The sequence below is a fragment of the Gymnoscopelus braueri genome (assembly GCF_963280865.1).
Source record: "Gymnoscopelus braueri genome assembly, chromosome: 3".
Classification (NCBI taxonomy): domain Eukaryota; kingdom Metazoa; phylum Chordata; class Actinopteri; order Myctophiformes; family Myctophidae; genus Gymnoscopelus; species Gymnoscopelus braueri.
This window is the reverse complement of record NC_137612.1, coordinates 5,671,785-5,687,462: the sequence shown is the minus strand read 5'-3', so window position 1 is coordinate 5,687,462 and position 15,678 is coordinate 5,671,785. Positions and strand designations below refer to the sequence as shown.

The window sequence follows — 15,678 nt, the reverse complement described above, 5'->3', positions numbered from 1 at the left end:
GGGGTGGGGGACTCCTTTCATGCTGTTTCACAGGACTTGGCCTGACAAAAGGTTTCTGCCATGAGATTTGATTTTAGCTTTATTACACGTTATTATTGTTATTATTGTTATTCTGGTGTTAACCAGCAGTGTATTTCTATCCTTTTCCCCGTCTCTACAGGTGCCTTCAGCAGGGGGTGCGGTGCCTCTGCTCAACTACCAACCAGCTCTGTACCAGCAGGCCACCATCAACATTCCTGGGCTGGCTCAGCAGAGCGTCCCCATTCAGACGCGCAACCCCGAACCCTTCCAGCAGACCCTGATAGTCTGCCCTCCCTCCACCATCCAAGGTGAGGAGAGGAAAACGGCTCTGTGAAGCAGTGTTGATTTTGACAGCAAATTTTGATTTAGTTTTATTCATAGTCTTTTGAATCAAATTCCATTTAGTTTTTGTCATATTTTAGTCATCTGAAATGTTTTAGTTTTTGTCTAGTTTTAGTCGACTAAATATCATAAGATTATAGTCGACTAAATCTACAGTTGATTTAGTCGACTATAATATATTTTGGCGGTGCCTTGCGTCGTAATGGCTGATTTTACACTTGGTTGCATGCTGAAAATAGCCGATCTACAAGCTCAGACGCGTTGTGAGCTTGTAGATCTGCTATTTTCAGAGCGCAACACCCGAGCGCAACCAAACATAAAATGACTTGTCTTTTAGTTCTACTGGATCTCTTCTCCACTAGACCCTCACTAACATTTTAGTAGTCAATATATTTAGTCTCAGTTTTAGTCATCATAGCTTAGTTTTTGTCAGTGACAAAAGGTAGTCGACGAACATTTTTCGTTATAGTTTTAGTCGACGAAATCAACACTGCTGTGAAGTGTGTCCATCCATTTGGACCAAAAGACTTCATCTTATTTGAATTCACAGTGTTCAACGTTCTGTTGTTGTTGTTGCTAGGTGTCCGGGTAGAGCTCTCGCCTTTAGACCACAAGGTCATGGGTTTGATCCCGGGCACCGCCAACTCGGCGAATGAGTAGCACGGCTTGGGTGCGGTAAGTCGTGCGGTAAGTACTGGGAGCTGATGGTAGGTGTTGGGCTCCACCTCAGCAATCCATCTCCCAGGGGTCTATAGCGCATTGTAACGGGGACAGACTCCCGCGTGTTACTCGGTTGATACCGACAATAAGCCTCTCCCGACCAACTTAGATAGGTGACATGTAAAAGCCCATGTCGATGTCCTGCCTGCTGTCTTTACCACTAGCAAATTTAATTCAATCAATAATATTGACTGGTAGAGGGCATTCCATTAACCCATTAATACCTGGAACGCATCTGTGTCACTTTAGATGTCTTTGGCTATTCAAAAATAGCAGATATACAAGCTCATAGCGCGGCACCGAGTGCCGCGCTATGAACTTGTAGATCTGCTATTTTTGAAAAATCGTGAAAAAATATTTTTTTAGATTTTTTTCCAAAAACTGTTAGGATTTAGATTTTTTTTAAAGAATGGCCTCAGGTCTTAAAGGGTTAAGGTTCGGTCCTTGCACAGACCAACCTGGGTTCGAATTCGACCCGAGGCCCTTTGCTGCATGTCCTTCCCCATCTCTCTCTCCTGTCATTTTTCCCATCTTCCAAAAAATATATTAGAATAAATTAAAAAAGTAACTGGAAAAACACGACTCCCTCAAGGACAATATCAGTCACCAGTCCAGAACCAAGGACGGGTGTTTTCAATGAATCTATCATGGCTAAAATGGAGTTACAATGGGTTTATATAGATAGAAGGGGCGTCTAAAATGGGGTCTGATAAAATGAATATCCCCCAAACATGTTTGAAAGTGAAATATCCCTTTAATAAGTGTCATGGATAGGCTGAAGCTGACTCTAAGTTGCTTTTGTTTCTTTTTCTAGGGCTGCAGTCCTCCAGTAAGAACTCCAGTTTCCCAGTGAGGATGGACAGCTCGGTGCCTGTGGTGCCCCAGAGCCAGTCTGCCCAGTCATTACAGCTCCAGCCCAGCATGCTCACACAGGTACGATGGTTCAACATCACGTGACCTGTTTCACCCATTAATCCATTAATTACCTGAGGTTAATTTAAAAAAAAAAGTATTCTAAATCCTTAAACAGTTTTTTGAAAAACATATGATGCTATATCAGTGGTGTTCAAAACTTTCATGTCAAGGACCCCCAAAATTATATGCATTCGGCCGCCAACCCCCATTACATCTCAATTTCATTTTTGTTCCAGGGACCCCCAGAAGCAAAGATTTGAGCAAAATGATTTTTATATATATATATCAGAGATTTGCAAAAAAAATCACGATAAAAAAAAATAGCAGATCTACAAGCTCATAGCTTTGTGATGCGCTATATGAGCTTGTATATCTGCAATTTTTAATAACCTAAGTATAAAATAAAATGCTGCATTGCACATTTTGCCGCAATTCACATGTCTTTCTCCTGGTTTGCCAGCTAACTGAGCCGCAGTGGGCCCTAAATGGATGTGGAAAAGTGTTTTCTTCTATTTTGTTTAAAGTTTCGGTTTCTTGACAATTTCCTTTTGAAATTGAATACCTTCATTTGTCGTGGTTGAATATGGGAGGAGGGCGTTTTAACATTTAATTGTCAGTTAAAAACTAATTGTCAGTTAAACCACCCAAGGCCAACCCCCATGATGGACCAGGATCACATTGCAGTTAATAATACACACAGGAATACTGATTAATGCACTTGTAAAATGGACATCAGTTCTATGGCTGTTTTGATTTGAAGTAAATATGTCTGTTTGCTTTCCAATGCAGGAGTTTGTTTCCAACGTGGTTCCGTTCATGAGACATATCGTCTCTGTCGGGCGGAAAACCTCATATGTCCGAAACTGAAAGACCTTCTCAGGATTCAAATTCAAAAATGGCAAAAGCAGCAGATCTACAAGCTCAAAAAGCGCTGCCTTTCGAGCTTGCAGATCTGCTACTTTTTGATGCTCTTTGTGTGACGCTGTGGTCAAGCGTTAATTTACGAAAAGAAACGCCAAAAGTTAAAATATGGAGATGAGAGGTTTCTGCCCCGACCGCAGCGATATTATACACGACATATTTCAGGTTGTCCAGAGCGCCAGCGAAACAGGAAGCCCATCGTGCATCCGATCGACCTTTTACCCTTTAGCCCTCTCAAATTACAGCCTTGGAAGGTCGATGTTCTTCCTCCAGCTCCTAACCATGTCCGCCCCTCCCTCCATCCTCCTCCTCCTCCTCCTCCTCCTCCCCCCCCAGGGCTCCTGTACGCCTCTGATGGTGGCCACCCTGCATCCCCCCTCAGCAGGCATAGCTCCCCAGTACTCGCTACCCCTGGGGCTGGGCGCTGGGGTGGGTCGACCCACCCTCCTGGAGCACACAGCCACAGTGCTGGTAAACCAAACCACTGACTCGCCCCGAGAGAGACTTGCATTATTATACACACTTTATCTCTTCTTTTTTTTTGTAGAGCCACACCGATGCAGATGTCCTAGACCAGTGGTTCTCAACCTTTTCAGGCCGCGACCCCCCAAAATAATCATATTTGAACTGGGGACCTCCCAAAATAATCATATTTAAACTGGGGACCTCCCAAAATAATCATATTTGAACTGGGGACCCCCCAAAATAATCATATTTGAACTGGGGACCCCCCAAAATAATCATATTTAAACTGGGGACCTCCCAAAATAATCATATTTGAACTGGGGACCTCCCAAAATAATCATATTTGAACTGGGGCCCCCCCAAAATAATCATATTTAAACTGGGGACCTCCCAAAATAATCATATTTGAACTGGGGACCCCCCAAAATAATCATATTTAAACTGGGGACCCCCCAAAATAATCATATTTGAACTGGGGACCTCCCAAAATAATCATATTTGAACTGGGGACCTCCCAAAATAATCATATTTGAACTGGGGACCTCCCAAAATAATCATATTTGAACTGGGGACTCCACAGAATAATCCTATTTGAACTGGGGACCCCCCCAAAATAATCATATTTGAACTGGGGACTCCACAGAATAATCCTATTTGAACTGGGGACCTCCCAAAATAATCATATTTGAACTGGGATAAGCACTTGGAATTGTAGGAGTTAAGGCACTACATTTAGTTTGACTCTGTTCCACAGATACATCTTGTGAAAATAGCCGATCTACAAGCTCACAACGCCTTGCGAATTACAAGCTTGTAGATCGGCTATTTTCACAATCATGTGGGGACCCCCCTGGTGTCCAGACCCACTGGTTGAGAACCACTGTCCTAGACCACTGATTACTGATGTTTTGACTGATATTCTAATCAAATTGAAAAACTTTTGACAACATTTTCTAGTTGATGACATTTAACGCATAAGCAAGCAAATGAACACACATGTTTTTGACAGATAAAAATATACACAAACTGAACGTTATTCTATTTAACCACTTAAAGCCTGATTCAAAACATTTCAAAATTGCCCGATGTACAAGCTCACAACATGTCGCAATGCAACGTGTTGTGAGCTTGTAGATTTGCTTTTTTTTTTTTTAAGCTTTGGCTTCAAATAATCGGTCTGGCTCTATCTCTTTCTTTAACACTAACAACACCATCTCTCTCTTTACCCCCTCCTCCTCCGACCTCCATATTCCAACCATTCTTCTTCTCCTCGTGCAAAACTACAGTTTTTCGATTCCCTAATCTTATTTTATGCCTCACTTCTGCCTCTTCCTCATTCGCTACCCAAACAGTACAAGTTGGAGTCAAAAGAAACGTGATCGATTGGCCAAAGATGGCACGAAACTAAAAAAGTAACGTCGACTGGTAGCTCGTAGCCAGATGAACCCAAAAATATACTATAGTTGTACTTTGTTACAATGTCACATCAATCATGGTATTCTAAAATAATCACAGGTCACACATGAATATTTTGGATATAGAATATCTTTACTCAAAACCTTTTTTATTTCTTTTTCTGTCTGTCTTTTACCATTGTCACATTGCCGTCCCTTCCCGACGCCATTCTTTCCCATAGGTCTGCTGAAGGCATGGAGAGAGCATGTGTTCGATTGACTTGGTCTGTTGCTTTTGCTTGCAGCCTCTCATTGTTCTGGTTCAGTCCTCCTTTTTCCTTGGTTTCAGTGTGAAGGAGATTGCGGGCCTACTGAAGTAACATTTAGAACCACTCTCTGTTTGACCCTTTTTATACAAACATAATGTTCTCTTTATTTCTGGCCCCCTGGGCCCAAAATATTTTAGCATGCCATTTCCCCCCCCCCAGACAGCTTGTCAACAACAAGACAGACAGTGTGGGGCCAATCAATTATGACTAGGCTAATCTCTTCACTGGCTCTTCTCTCTTAACCCATTGAGACCTGAAGCCGATTCTACATGTCTCCTAAATCCCAACAGTTTTCTGAAAAACGTATCTTTCTATATCAGTGGTGCTCAATCTTTTTCATGTCAAGGACCCCCAAAATTATATGTATTTGGCGGCGGACCCCCATCAAAATATTTTGTTCCAGGGACCCCCAGAAGCAAAGATTTTAGTTAAAAATGTTCGCTTTAAAAATATATATATTCAAAGATTTGCAAACATTTTCACGATTTTTCAAAAATAGCAGATCTACAAGCTCGTAGCGCGGCACTCGGTGCCGCGCTATGAGCTTGTATATCTGCTATTTTTGAATAGCCAAAGTGTAAAATAATGCTTTTTAGCTCAAATCTAAAAATGACACAGTTCCAGGTCTTAATGGGTTAACAGGCTCCATGGTGTTTGCCTACACTTGTCTTCACCTGAGCTGACCGTTTTTTCTGTGCTTCACTTGTCAAAAGAGATTGCCATGCATGGTGTCATGTTCAGGGTTGCCAGATCTGCTTATTATAGTTTCCCCACAAGATTCTATTTGAAAATAGCGGATCTACGAGCTCACAACGCGTCGCATCGCGACGCGTTGTGAGCTTGTAGATCCGCTATTTTCAAATAGCTGACGTATATGTTAAAGTGCTCATGTGGCCCATAGTCGCTTCTTTTGGGCTGGTTTTCCTAGACCTGGTTGCTTGTTTCTCTCACAGAATCTGGCAACACTGGTCATGTGGTAGATTCGTTGCAGGGGCTCTGCTTCTAATGAAGGAATCGCTTTGGGCAAAAGTTCTGCTCGCTTCTTTTTTTTTGTGCTTTTGCTAGTAGAGAAGGTTATGGCCGTTGGCTCGTCTCTCTCTCTCTCTCTGCTCCTTGTTTGTCATTTATATCAGCATGGCTCGACTTGCCTGGCCCGTTCCGGCGGTGGGGATCGTTAATGTTCGTGTTGGGAGTAAAAAGTACTCTTGTGTGTGTCGTTAATATTGAAGTGTGGATCCGCCTGTTCTTCCACCTCCTCCTCCAGCAGGCCTGGCCCACCGGCACCCAGCAGATCCTTATCCCGTCCTCGTGGCAGCAGGTCCCGGGCGTGGCCATCCATAGCTCCGCCCACCAGTCGGCCGTCGCCGAGTCGCCCCTGGAGACGCATCAGTCGGACGCCGGCGTCCAGCAGGGACACAGCTGGAGGTGAGTCCACTAGCTGTTCTCTCATTCTAGAGGTATCCTGTGTTAAAGACGGCATACACACACACACCACAGTGGTTTAATTTCACCACTTAACCCATTGAGACCTGAAGCCGATTCTACATGTCTCCTAAATCTCAACAGTTTTCTGAAAAACGTGTGTTTCTATATCAGTGGTGCTCAATCTTTTTCATGTCCAGGACCCCCAAAATGACATGTATTTGGCCGCCGACCCCCATCAAAATATGTTGTTCCAGGGACCCCCCAGAAGCAAAGATTTGAGTAAAAAATGTTCGCTTTAAAAGTATATATATTCAAAGATTTGCACCAATTTTCAAGATTTTTCAAAAATAGCAGATCTACAAGCTCGTAGCGCGGCACTCGGTGCCGCGCTATGAGCTTGTATATCTGCTATTTTTGAATAGCTCAAAGTGTAAAATAATGCTTTTTAGCTCAAATCTAAAAATGACACAGTTCCAGGTCTTAATGGGTTAAAACCCTATGTACTTAGGCCCCGTTTAGACGACAACGAACGGTCTCTAGAGAAAATGGCAAAAATAAAATATCAGATGTGCCGTCCGTTTAGACGGCAACGGCATTTTCGGGTGTTGAAAACGGAACAAAGTGAAACCCCCTTCCAGAGTGGAAATCTTTGAAAACGCTCTTCCTCGCATCTCCATGTAAACCTGCAATACGGGAGAAACGGCAAAAATGTGTGATGTCATGGCTCACACCGCGTATGCTATTACATCGGTGTAAACAAACAGTTGTGATAGGAAGTAGAACGGAGAGTAGTTCTACCCATGTGGTCTATCTGGCAGCGTCTCACACTGCCACCTAGCCACCTGGCATGCACACTACAGCGTTTTCAAACACTATTCTGCGTGTAAACGCAGAATAAAAAGTGAGAACGCATCGACACTTTTGTCGCTTTCTGTTCTGATCGTTACCTTGTAAACCTATCCTTAGTTAGACCGGGGTATCCAGGGGTCTATACTTGGTCTAACCCTAACCCTCCCTTTTTCAAGAGTAGGAAATAAGTCCCGATCGAACCCAAATCCTCGCATTATTTGGTCCATAATTTGTGTAGGCATAGGAGTGAAAGCATTTGACTAGCTTTCTGAACCTAGCAAAGTAATCCCGTCTCCCCACAGGATTGAGGAGAGCTAGTGATCTGTCCTCCTGTCTCCCAACAGGATTTACTGTATGAGAGCTAGGGAGCTTGTCCTAAGCCATTAGGAGTTCCCAGCAGATGCACACACATTCCGGGGGGTGGGGGGGGGATTGTGTTGCATTGGAATGCTTGATAATAATATGTAGATGCATAATCTCCTCACCACAAGCAGCATTTATGCAAATGTACTGTTTACCCTTCAATTATAGTGTCTGTGTCATTAGATACACGCATATTAAGCACATTGCCCCAGGCATAGATAGAGGACGCCCGTGTCACATAACTGTACAGTATGTTATGTGCAGTGGTGGAAAGTAATTAAGTACATGTACTCAAGTACTGTACTTAATTAAATTTTGAGGTATTTTGACTTTACTGGAGTATTTCCAAATTTCTATACTTTTGCTTCTTCTCCACTACATCGCAAAGGCAAATATTGTACGTTTTACTCCACTGCAATTATTTGAAACTTAAGTTACTTTGTAGATATAGATTATTATTACAAAACATACATTAACCACTTCAGCCTCATATATATACTATACTTAGGCTATTTGAAAATCCAAAATAGCATGACCCGTACACACACACACACACACACACACACACACACACACACACACACACACACACACACACACACACACACACACACACACACACACACACACACACACACACACACACACACACAGTGCCTTCCGTGTGTGTGGCTCTACATTAGAAGTGCTGTCCCATCTGTCAGTTGGTGACATCTCTCACATCTTGACCTTTTGCCCTCAGCAGGAGCACAAACCAGGCCCGGTCTCAGCAGGAGAGGAAGAAGGTCAAGGCTAGACGTGGCGAGAGCAAAAACAGGTTGGTACCAGCCTTCTGCTTTCATCAACATGGATACTTTAGTTCAGTAGTTTTCAAAGGACCCCCCAATGACTCTGAGAGCGTACAAATCATTCCTTTTGTACACTCTCAGAGTGACAGACCTGTAAGAAACCCTCAAGGTCTCCTGGGGGTCACTTTGAGAACCACTACTTCAGTTGTATTGTTAGACACAAGTATTGGAAGAGAGACTCCTCTGTTTGATGACTTAAAAAGTGTGGACGAGTACTTAATGCACTTACGTAACTTTCCTCTTCTATCCCGGATTTGAACCCGGTTTCCTGCGCAAGTGCTGACATTTTTTATCATTGAGCCAATGGAGCCTGCCTGCTTGCTCGGGGGATAGAATTAATCTTGACCGGTCAAAATTGTTTCAAAATTGTCGGGTCAAAATTCATATCGGATCTTGTGTCTAGGTGAGACATGACCTTTTGACACCATCTAAATGTCTCAATTGAAGAGCAGGGAGACAAAATACAAACCACCCCAATTGTATAAGTTATATTGTATTATTCTACCATACAGATTGGACAAAATTACATTTTATTCATTTAAAACAAAGTTTAATATACAAGTCAAATTAAAAAAGCTTTATTATTTTAGATAAACAAACAAATAAATCCCAGGTCACATTTGGACTGGACCTCAAACTCCACTGACATGTTCTTGTCTCTCTCTCTCTCTCTCTGAAGGGGAATGTCTACTGCATCGCTGCTGGGCCTGCCCAACTGCAGCGCCGCTCTGTCCCAGCCAATCGTCATCTCCGACACGCCCAGCCCGGCGGTCAGCATCATCACCATTCACAGCGACACGGACACGGAGGACGAGCCCAAGTTCCACCCTGGCAGGTTAGTGAGGACGACCTAACCCTTTCCTTCGACACAGGAAACCACGTTATAAATGATAATGCCCTCCTTTAGATTTGTCTAGTTTTTAGGTTTATTTAGTCACGTTTGAAACAGTCCATACACACTTAAAAGGCACCGGCCTACATTAAAGGCAATGTGGGGAAAGACTCAAATGCAGAATAAATAATGGACCTTGATATGAAAACGGTCGAAAACCACTGGTCTATAGGGGGGGCGTCAACAAGTGTCATTTGGTAGCGTATTTGTGGGGTATAAACAGGTTACAATTAAACCCCTCTTTCTCGTTTTCTTCTTAACTCATTTCCTGCCAGAATTATTTCAGATTTTTAGCTGTAGACTGCCAGAGATTTTTCATTGAAAAAAAAAATTCTCAGGAGCCGAGATACAGATTTTTTAAGTTTTAAGTTAACAATGAAGTGGATAGGAGTTTAAATCTTTGATATATCATATCTCCTTGGTCTTTGGGTCTAAAAATAAGAAAAAAACGATCTATTTTTTAAATAGAACGCAGATCTGCGTCTTTGGCAGCCAGGCGAGAAATTAAATAGAACGCAGATATGCGTCTTTGGCAGCCAATGTGTTAAAATTGCTAAATACAACTCGCAAGTACCGTACTTAGTATCGATAAAATCGATTATTTGCATTGCAAAACGATTTGATACGATACAAAGTCAAACGATACTATATTTTGTTGTTTTCATATCGATACAGTAGATCGTTGAAAATTCAAAAACGATTTTTCGATACGGTTACTATAACTTTTCACCTCTACTATACCATCCATGAATGTCCTGCAGTCAGTGGTGGAAAGTAACTAAGTACATTTACTTGAGTACTGAACTTAAGTACAATTTTGAGGTATTTGTACTTTACTTGAGTATTTCCAATTTTCAATACTTTTACTTCTACTCCACTACATCTCAGAGGCAAATATTGTACTTTTACTCCACTACATTTATTTGAAAACTTTAGTTACGAGTTACTTTTCAGATATAAATTATGATATAATGAAACATACATTAACCACTTTAGCCCTATTTTATACATAGGCTATTTGAAAATAGCCGATCTACAAGCTCACAACGTGTCGCGATGCGACGCGTTGTGAGCTTGTAGATCTGCTATTTTCAAATATTTAGTACTTTTACTTTTGATACTTTAAGTACATTTTGATGCCAATACTTTTGTACTTTTACTCAAGTACATTTTTTATTCTGGACTTTTACTTGTAACAGAGTATTTTTATATTGCAGTATTGGTACTTTTACTTAAGTAAAGAATTTGAGTACTTTTTCCACCACTGCCTGCAGTCCACTGACATCTTTGTTTCTCGTGTGTGTGTGTGTGTGTGTGTGTGTGTGTGTGTGTGTGTGTGTGTGTGTGTGTGTGTGTGTGTGTGTGTGTGTGTGTGTGTGTGTGTGTGTGTGTGTGTGTGTGTGTGTGTGTGTGTGTGTGTGTGTGTGTCTGTGTCTGTGTCTGTGTCTGTGTGTGTGTGTCTGTGTGTGTGTGTCTCTGTGTGTGTGTGTGTGTGTGTGTGCGCGCGCAGTGTGGGCCTGAGCCAGCGGACCAACGTGATCAGCTGTGTGACCCTGCACGACTCGGACTCGTCCAACGCCAGCCCCCTGACCCCCCTGACCCCCCTGCCCCGCTCCCACCACCACCACCACCACCTGTCCGTCAGCGCCATGCCCTCGCGCCAGGCCAAGTCCCTGGCGGTGGTGGCGCCTTCGGTCAACAAGGGCCACGTGTCGGACAGGGGCTCCTCGGCGTCCCGCGCACGCCTGGTTGACACCTGTGAGTATCTCGTTCAGTGGTGGAAAGTAACTAAGTACATTTACTCAAGTACTGTACTTAAGTACAATTTTGAGGTATTTGTACTTTACTTGAGTATTTCCAATTTCCAATACTTTTACTTCTACTCCACTACATCTCAGAGGCAAATATTGTACTTTTACTCCACTACATTTACTTGAAAACTTTAGTTGCTAGTTACTTTTCAGATATAAACTATGATATAATGAAACATACATTAACCATTTTAGCCCTATTTTATACATAGGCTATTTGAAAATAGCAGATCTACAAGCTCACAACGCGTCGCATCGCGACGCGTTGTGAGCTTGTAGATCGGCTATTTTCAAATATTTAGTACTTTTACTTTTGGTACTTTAAGTACATTTTGATGCCAATACTTTTGTACTTTTACTCAAGTAAATTTTAAATTTTGGATTTTTACTTGTAACAGAGTATTTTTATATTGCAGTATTGGTACTTTTACTTAAGTACAGAATTTGAGTACTTTTTCCACCACTGGTCTTTGATTACAACAAATCAAAACACACTTGTGTGGGCTTAACCCATTAAGACCTGAGGCCGATTCTAAAACCTGAGGCCGATTGTAAAAATGTTTTTTTTTTAAACAAAAAAAATATAAAACAAAATAAATATTAAATTATACTTTCCTTCTCTTGGTTTAACCCATTGAGACCTGAAGCCGATTCTACATGTCTCCTAAATCTCAACAGTTTTCTGAAAAACGTATGTTTCTATATCAGTGGTGCTCAATCTTTTTCATGTCAAGGACCCCCGAGTTGATATGTATTTGGCCGCGGACCCCCATCAAAATATCTTGTTCCAGGGACCCCCCAGAAGCAAAGATTTGAGTTACAAATGTTCGCTTTAAAAATATATATATTCAAAGATTTGCACACATTTTCACAAATTTTCTAAAATAGCAGATATACAAGCTCATAGCGTGGCACTCGGTGCCGCGCTATGAGCTTGTATATCTGCTATTTTTGAATAGCCCAAAGTGTAAAATAATGCTTCTTTAGCTCAAATCTAAAAATGACACAGTTCCAGGTCTTAATGGGTTAAAAAGACGTTGGAATACATACTGGAAGGCTTTTACTTTACTGTTAATAAAGTATTCAATTCAATTCCAGTCTTGAAAGCATTGCCAATAACCAAATGATGTGAAATGTTTGTTGTGTTCCCAGTGAGCTACATGAAGCCAAAGAGATCAGCCAGGCAGCCCTGCAGCTCAGGGGAGAGCATGGAGCGGCAGAGACTGGTGCCCAGTCAGTCTCACCCTTTGAACCTCAGCCAGGTGAACAAGCTCTCCTCGCTTTTTGTTTTTTTATCTTGTGCCCCGTGTAACGAGGCCTGTTGCTGCCAGTGGTGGAAAAAGTTAAAAAAAAATGTTTTACCTAAGTAAAAGTATCAATACTGCAATGTAGAAATACTCTGTTACGAGTAAAAGTCCGTAATTCAAAATTTACTTCAGTAAAAGTACAAAAGTATTGGTATCAAAATGTACTTAAAGTACCAAAAGTAGAAAGTACTCATTTCTCAAATTTTCAAATGGATGAAATGTATAGACCTGTAGTGATGAAGTGGTTAATTTATGTTTTGTAATAACAATCAAAATCTACAAAGTAACTAGTAACTGAAGTTTTCAAGTAATTGTAGTGGAGTAAAAGTACAATATTTGCCTCTAAGATGTAGTGGAGTAGAAGTAAAAGAACTGAAAATTTAAAAAAAAAAGTAAAAATGCCACAAATTTTTACTTAAGTACAGTACTTGAGTAAATGCACTTAATTACTTTCCACCACTGCCTGTGCTGCCACCATGAATTCATTTAGCATGAAGAGTTTTGATGATAAAAGGATGAAGCAGTCACACTGGGGTAGCCTCAGTGGATTTATTGTTTAACGGAAAATGTTTTCGACAAGCACAATGTTTTTTTCTGCTGGGTCATAACTCTGGAGAAGGCTTTGTTTGTCTTGGTTTATGTTTAATAAAAGTGCACGTTGCACGGAGGGCGGCGTGTGTGTGTGACTGCTTCATCGCATTTCAACTTGATCTCTTCACCGTGGTCTACGACAAGCAGTTCCCAAATGTTTTAGCTCGAAATTTTATGTCTTCCTCGTGACCCAAACTAGTGAAAAGGGCAGATCTACTGGCATCTGCTTTTTTCACTGAGGTTAGTTTTTTTTTATGGCATTTCTTAGATTTATTTTTTAAATATATGAAGTATTTATGTATTTATTTCAGAAAATGTTAGATGTTTTAAAATATTTTAGATTTTTTTTGTTTTTACAACAAAAAAAAAAGCCGGGATATTTAATCGAGACCCATCAAAAGTTGAAACGGTGGTCTACAACACTGGTGTGTGTGCTCCTCCCTTTGTCTTGCATGAAGAATAAAACAATAATAATCCATGAAGCTTTAACCCATTGAGACCTGAAGCCGATTCTACATGTCTCCTAAATCTCAACAGTTTTCTGAAAAACGTACGTTTCTATATCAGTGGTGCTCAATCTTTTTCATGTCAAGGACCCCCCAACATGATATGTATTTGGCCGCGGACCCCCATCAAAATATTTTGTTCCAGGGACCCCCGAGAAGCAAAGATTTGAGTTAAAAAGATTTGCACACATTTTCACGATTTTTTCAAAAATAGCAGATCTACAAGCTCGTAGCGCGGCACTCGGTGCCGCGCTATGAGCTTGTAGATCTGCTATTTTTGAATAGCCAAAGTGTAAAATAATGCTTTTTTAGCTCAAATCAAAAAATGACACAGTTCCAGGTCAGTACCCATACCTGTGTGTGTGTGTGTGTGTGTGTGTGTGTGTGTGTGTGTGTGTGTGTGTGTGTGTGTGTGTTTCCCAGGTCCAGCCGGTGGTGTCCTCGTCTCAGGAGCGCTTGGTGGTGGGGGGCGGAGCCTCCTCCTCCCACCACCACCACCACAGCGGCGGTTCGTCGTCTTTGCGCCGCCAGCAGACCTTCCCCCCGGCGGCCGCCTCCCACTATAACTTCCAGGAGGTGTCGGCCCTGGCCTCGGTGGTGGGGGTGGTCCCCCCCTCGGTGGTGGTGGGGCCCCCCAGCCTCTACACCTACCCGGCCTCGGCCGCCCTGTCCTCGGCCTCGCAGGCCATGGAGCACCTGTTGGGGCGCGGCCACCACGCCCACCACGCCCACCACCACGCCCACGGCCACGCCCACCACCACGGACACCACTCCCCCTCCTCCTCCGCCGCCTACGCGGCGGCCGCCTCGTACGCCTCGTCCTCCTCCTCCTCCTCGTCCCGGAGAGGAGACTCGTCGTCCGGGGCCGGTCGGAAGGACCACACCACCACCACGACCTCCTCCTCCTCCGTGGGCGTGGTGGGAGGCCTGCTGCACGGCCTGCCCGCCGCCTACCAGCACCCGTTTGCCGGCGTGGGCTCGCCCTACGTGAGCGTGACGCCGCGGGCCGAGGCCTACGGCGGCGCCTACCAGCTCAGCCCCAGGCGTCTGACGCAGTACCCCTACCTATGAATGAATTAACCCTTTAAGACCTGAGGCCGCTTCTAAACATTTTACAAGCTCGTAGCGCGGCACTCGGTGCCGCGCTATGAGCTTGTATATCTGCTATTTTTGAAAAATCGTGAAAATTATTTTTTTACATTTTTTTCCGAAAAACTGGAAAAAAATGTAAAAAAATAATTTTCACGATTTTTCAAAAATAGCAGATCTACAAGCTCGTAGCGCGGCACTCGGTGCCGCGCTACGAGCTTGTATATCTGCTATTTTTGAATAGCCTAAAGACATCTAAAAGTGACACAAATGCGTTCCAGGTCTTAATGGGTTAAAGAGCCACTATCGTCACAAATGATGGCTCGCACGTTTAAAGGAGAAATCCGGACTAGCCGTTTTCTTACCTTTTTTTTATATGATGTTATATCCGAGGACGAGTGGCACAGTAGAAGATTTTCATAACTCCATGCCAAGTCCACCGCAGGTAAAAAAAACGTGAGCGGATGGTCCGTGCGCTAAATCACTTATTTATTTTTTGTTCATATTGACAGAAAACTTAGTTAAGATGCGCCCCTCCCTCCGGAAGTCTCGCAAGACGAGATTTCACCCGTGATTTCTATCCAAGTCTGCTTGTAGTTACTTCGGCGGCCCATTTGGGACAATAACACTGTGGCGAGGTTTCTGTCAATATGAACGTCAGATTTGACAAACAAAAAAAAGCGCGCGGACCACACGCTCACGTTTTTAGAATGAAACATTTCCACTGTACCACTCGTCCTGGGATATAATAACATCATATGAACGTAAGAAAAAGGCTAGTCTGGAATTCTCCTTTGACAACACACTTAAGAACCCCCCTCCCCCTGTGTGCTATCTGTCACAAGGGGACTTTTAGACATTTACTGGAGCAATTATGGCAGATTTTAAAG

The 15,678-nt window shown here is 42.7% G+C and overlaps 1 protein-coding gene across 5 annotated transcripts in view; it reads left to right on the top strand.

Annotated features, from left to right (window-relative positions):
* hipk1b (homeodomain interacting protein kinase 1b) overlaps window positions 1-14,807 on the top strand; it is a 28,684-nt gene extending 13,877 nt beyond the window's left edge. Inside the window, exons 11-19 of one of the 5 annotated variants that reach the window (XM_080425125.1) lie at window positions 161-329; window positions 1,898-2,016; window positions 3,256-3,390; window positions 6,375-6,532; window positions 8,487-8,561; window positions 9,272-9,427; window positions 10,995-11,242; window positions 12,448-12,557; window positions 14,123-14,807. In XM_080425125.1, coding sequence (XP_080281251.1) covers window positions 161-329; window positions 1,898-2,016; window positions 3,256-3,390; window positions 6,375-6,532; window positions 8,487-8,561; window positions 9,272-9,427; window positions 10,995-11,242; window positions 12,448-12,557; window positions 14,123-14,770 — 1,818 coding nt within the window. In that variant the 3' untranslated portion in view covers window positions 14,771-14,807. Of the gene's footprint in view, window positions 1-160; window positions 330-1,897; window positions 2,017-3,255; window positions 3,391-6,371; window positions 6,533-8,486; window positions 8,562-9,271; window positions 9,428-10,994; window positions 11,243-12,447; window positions 12,558-14,122 lie in introns of all 5 variants that reach the window. The other 4 variants (XM_080425124.1, XM_080425123.1, XM_080425127.1 and 1 more) reach the window with 4 other exon arrangements.
* Window positions 14,808-15,678: the final 871 nt, after the last annotated feature.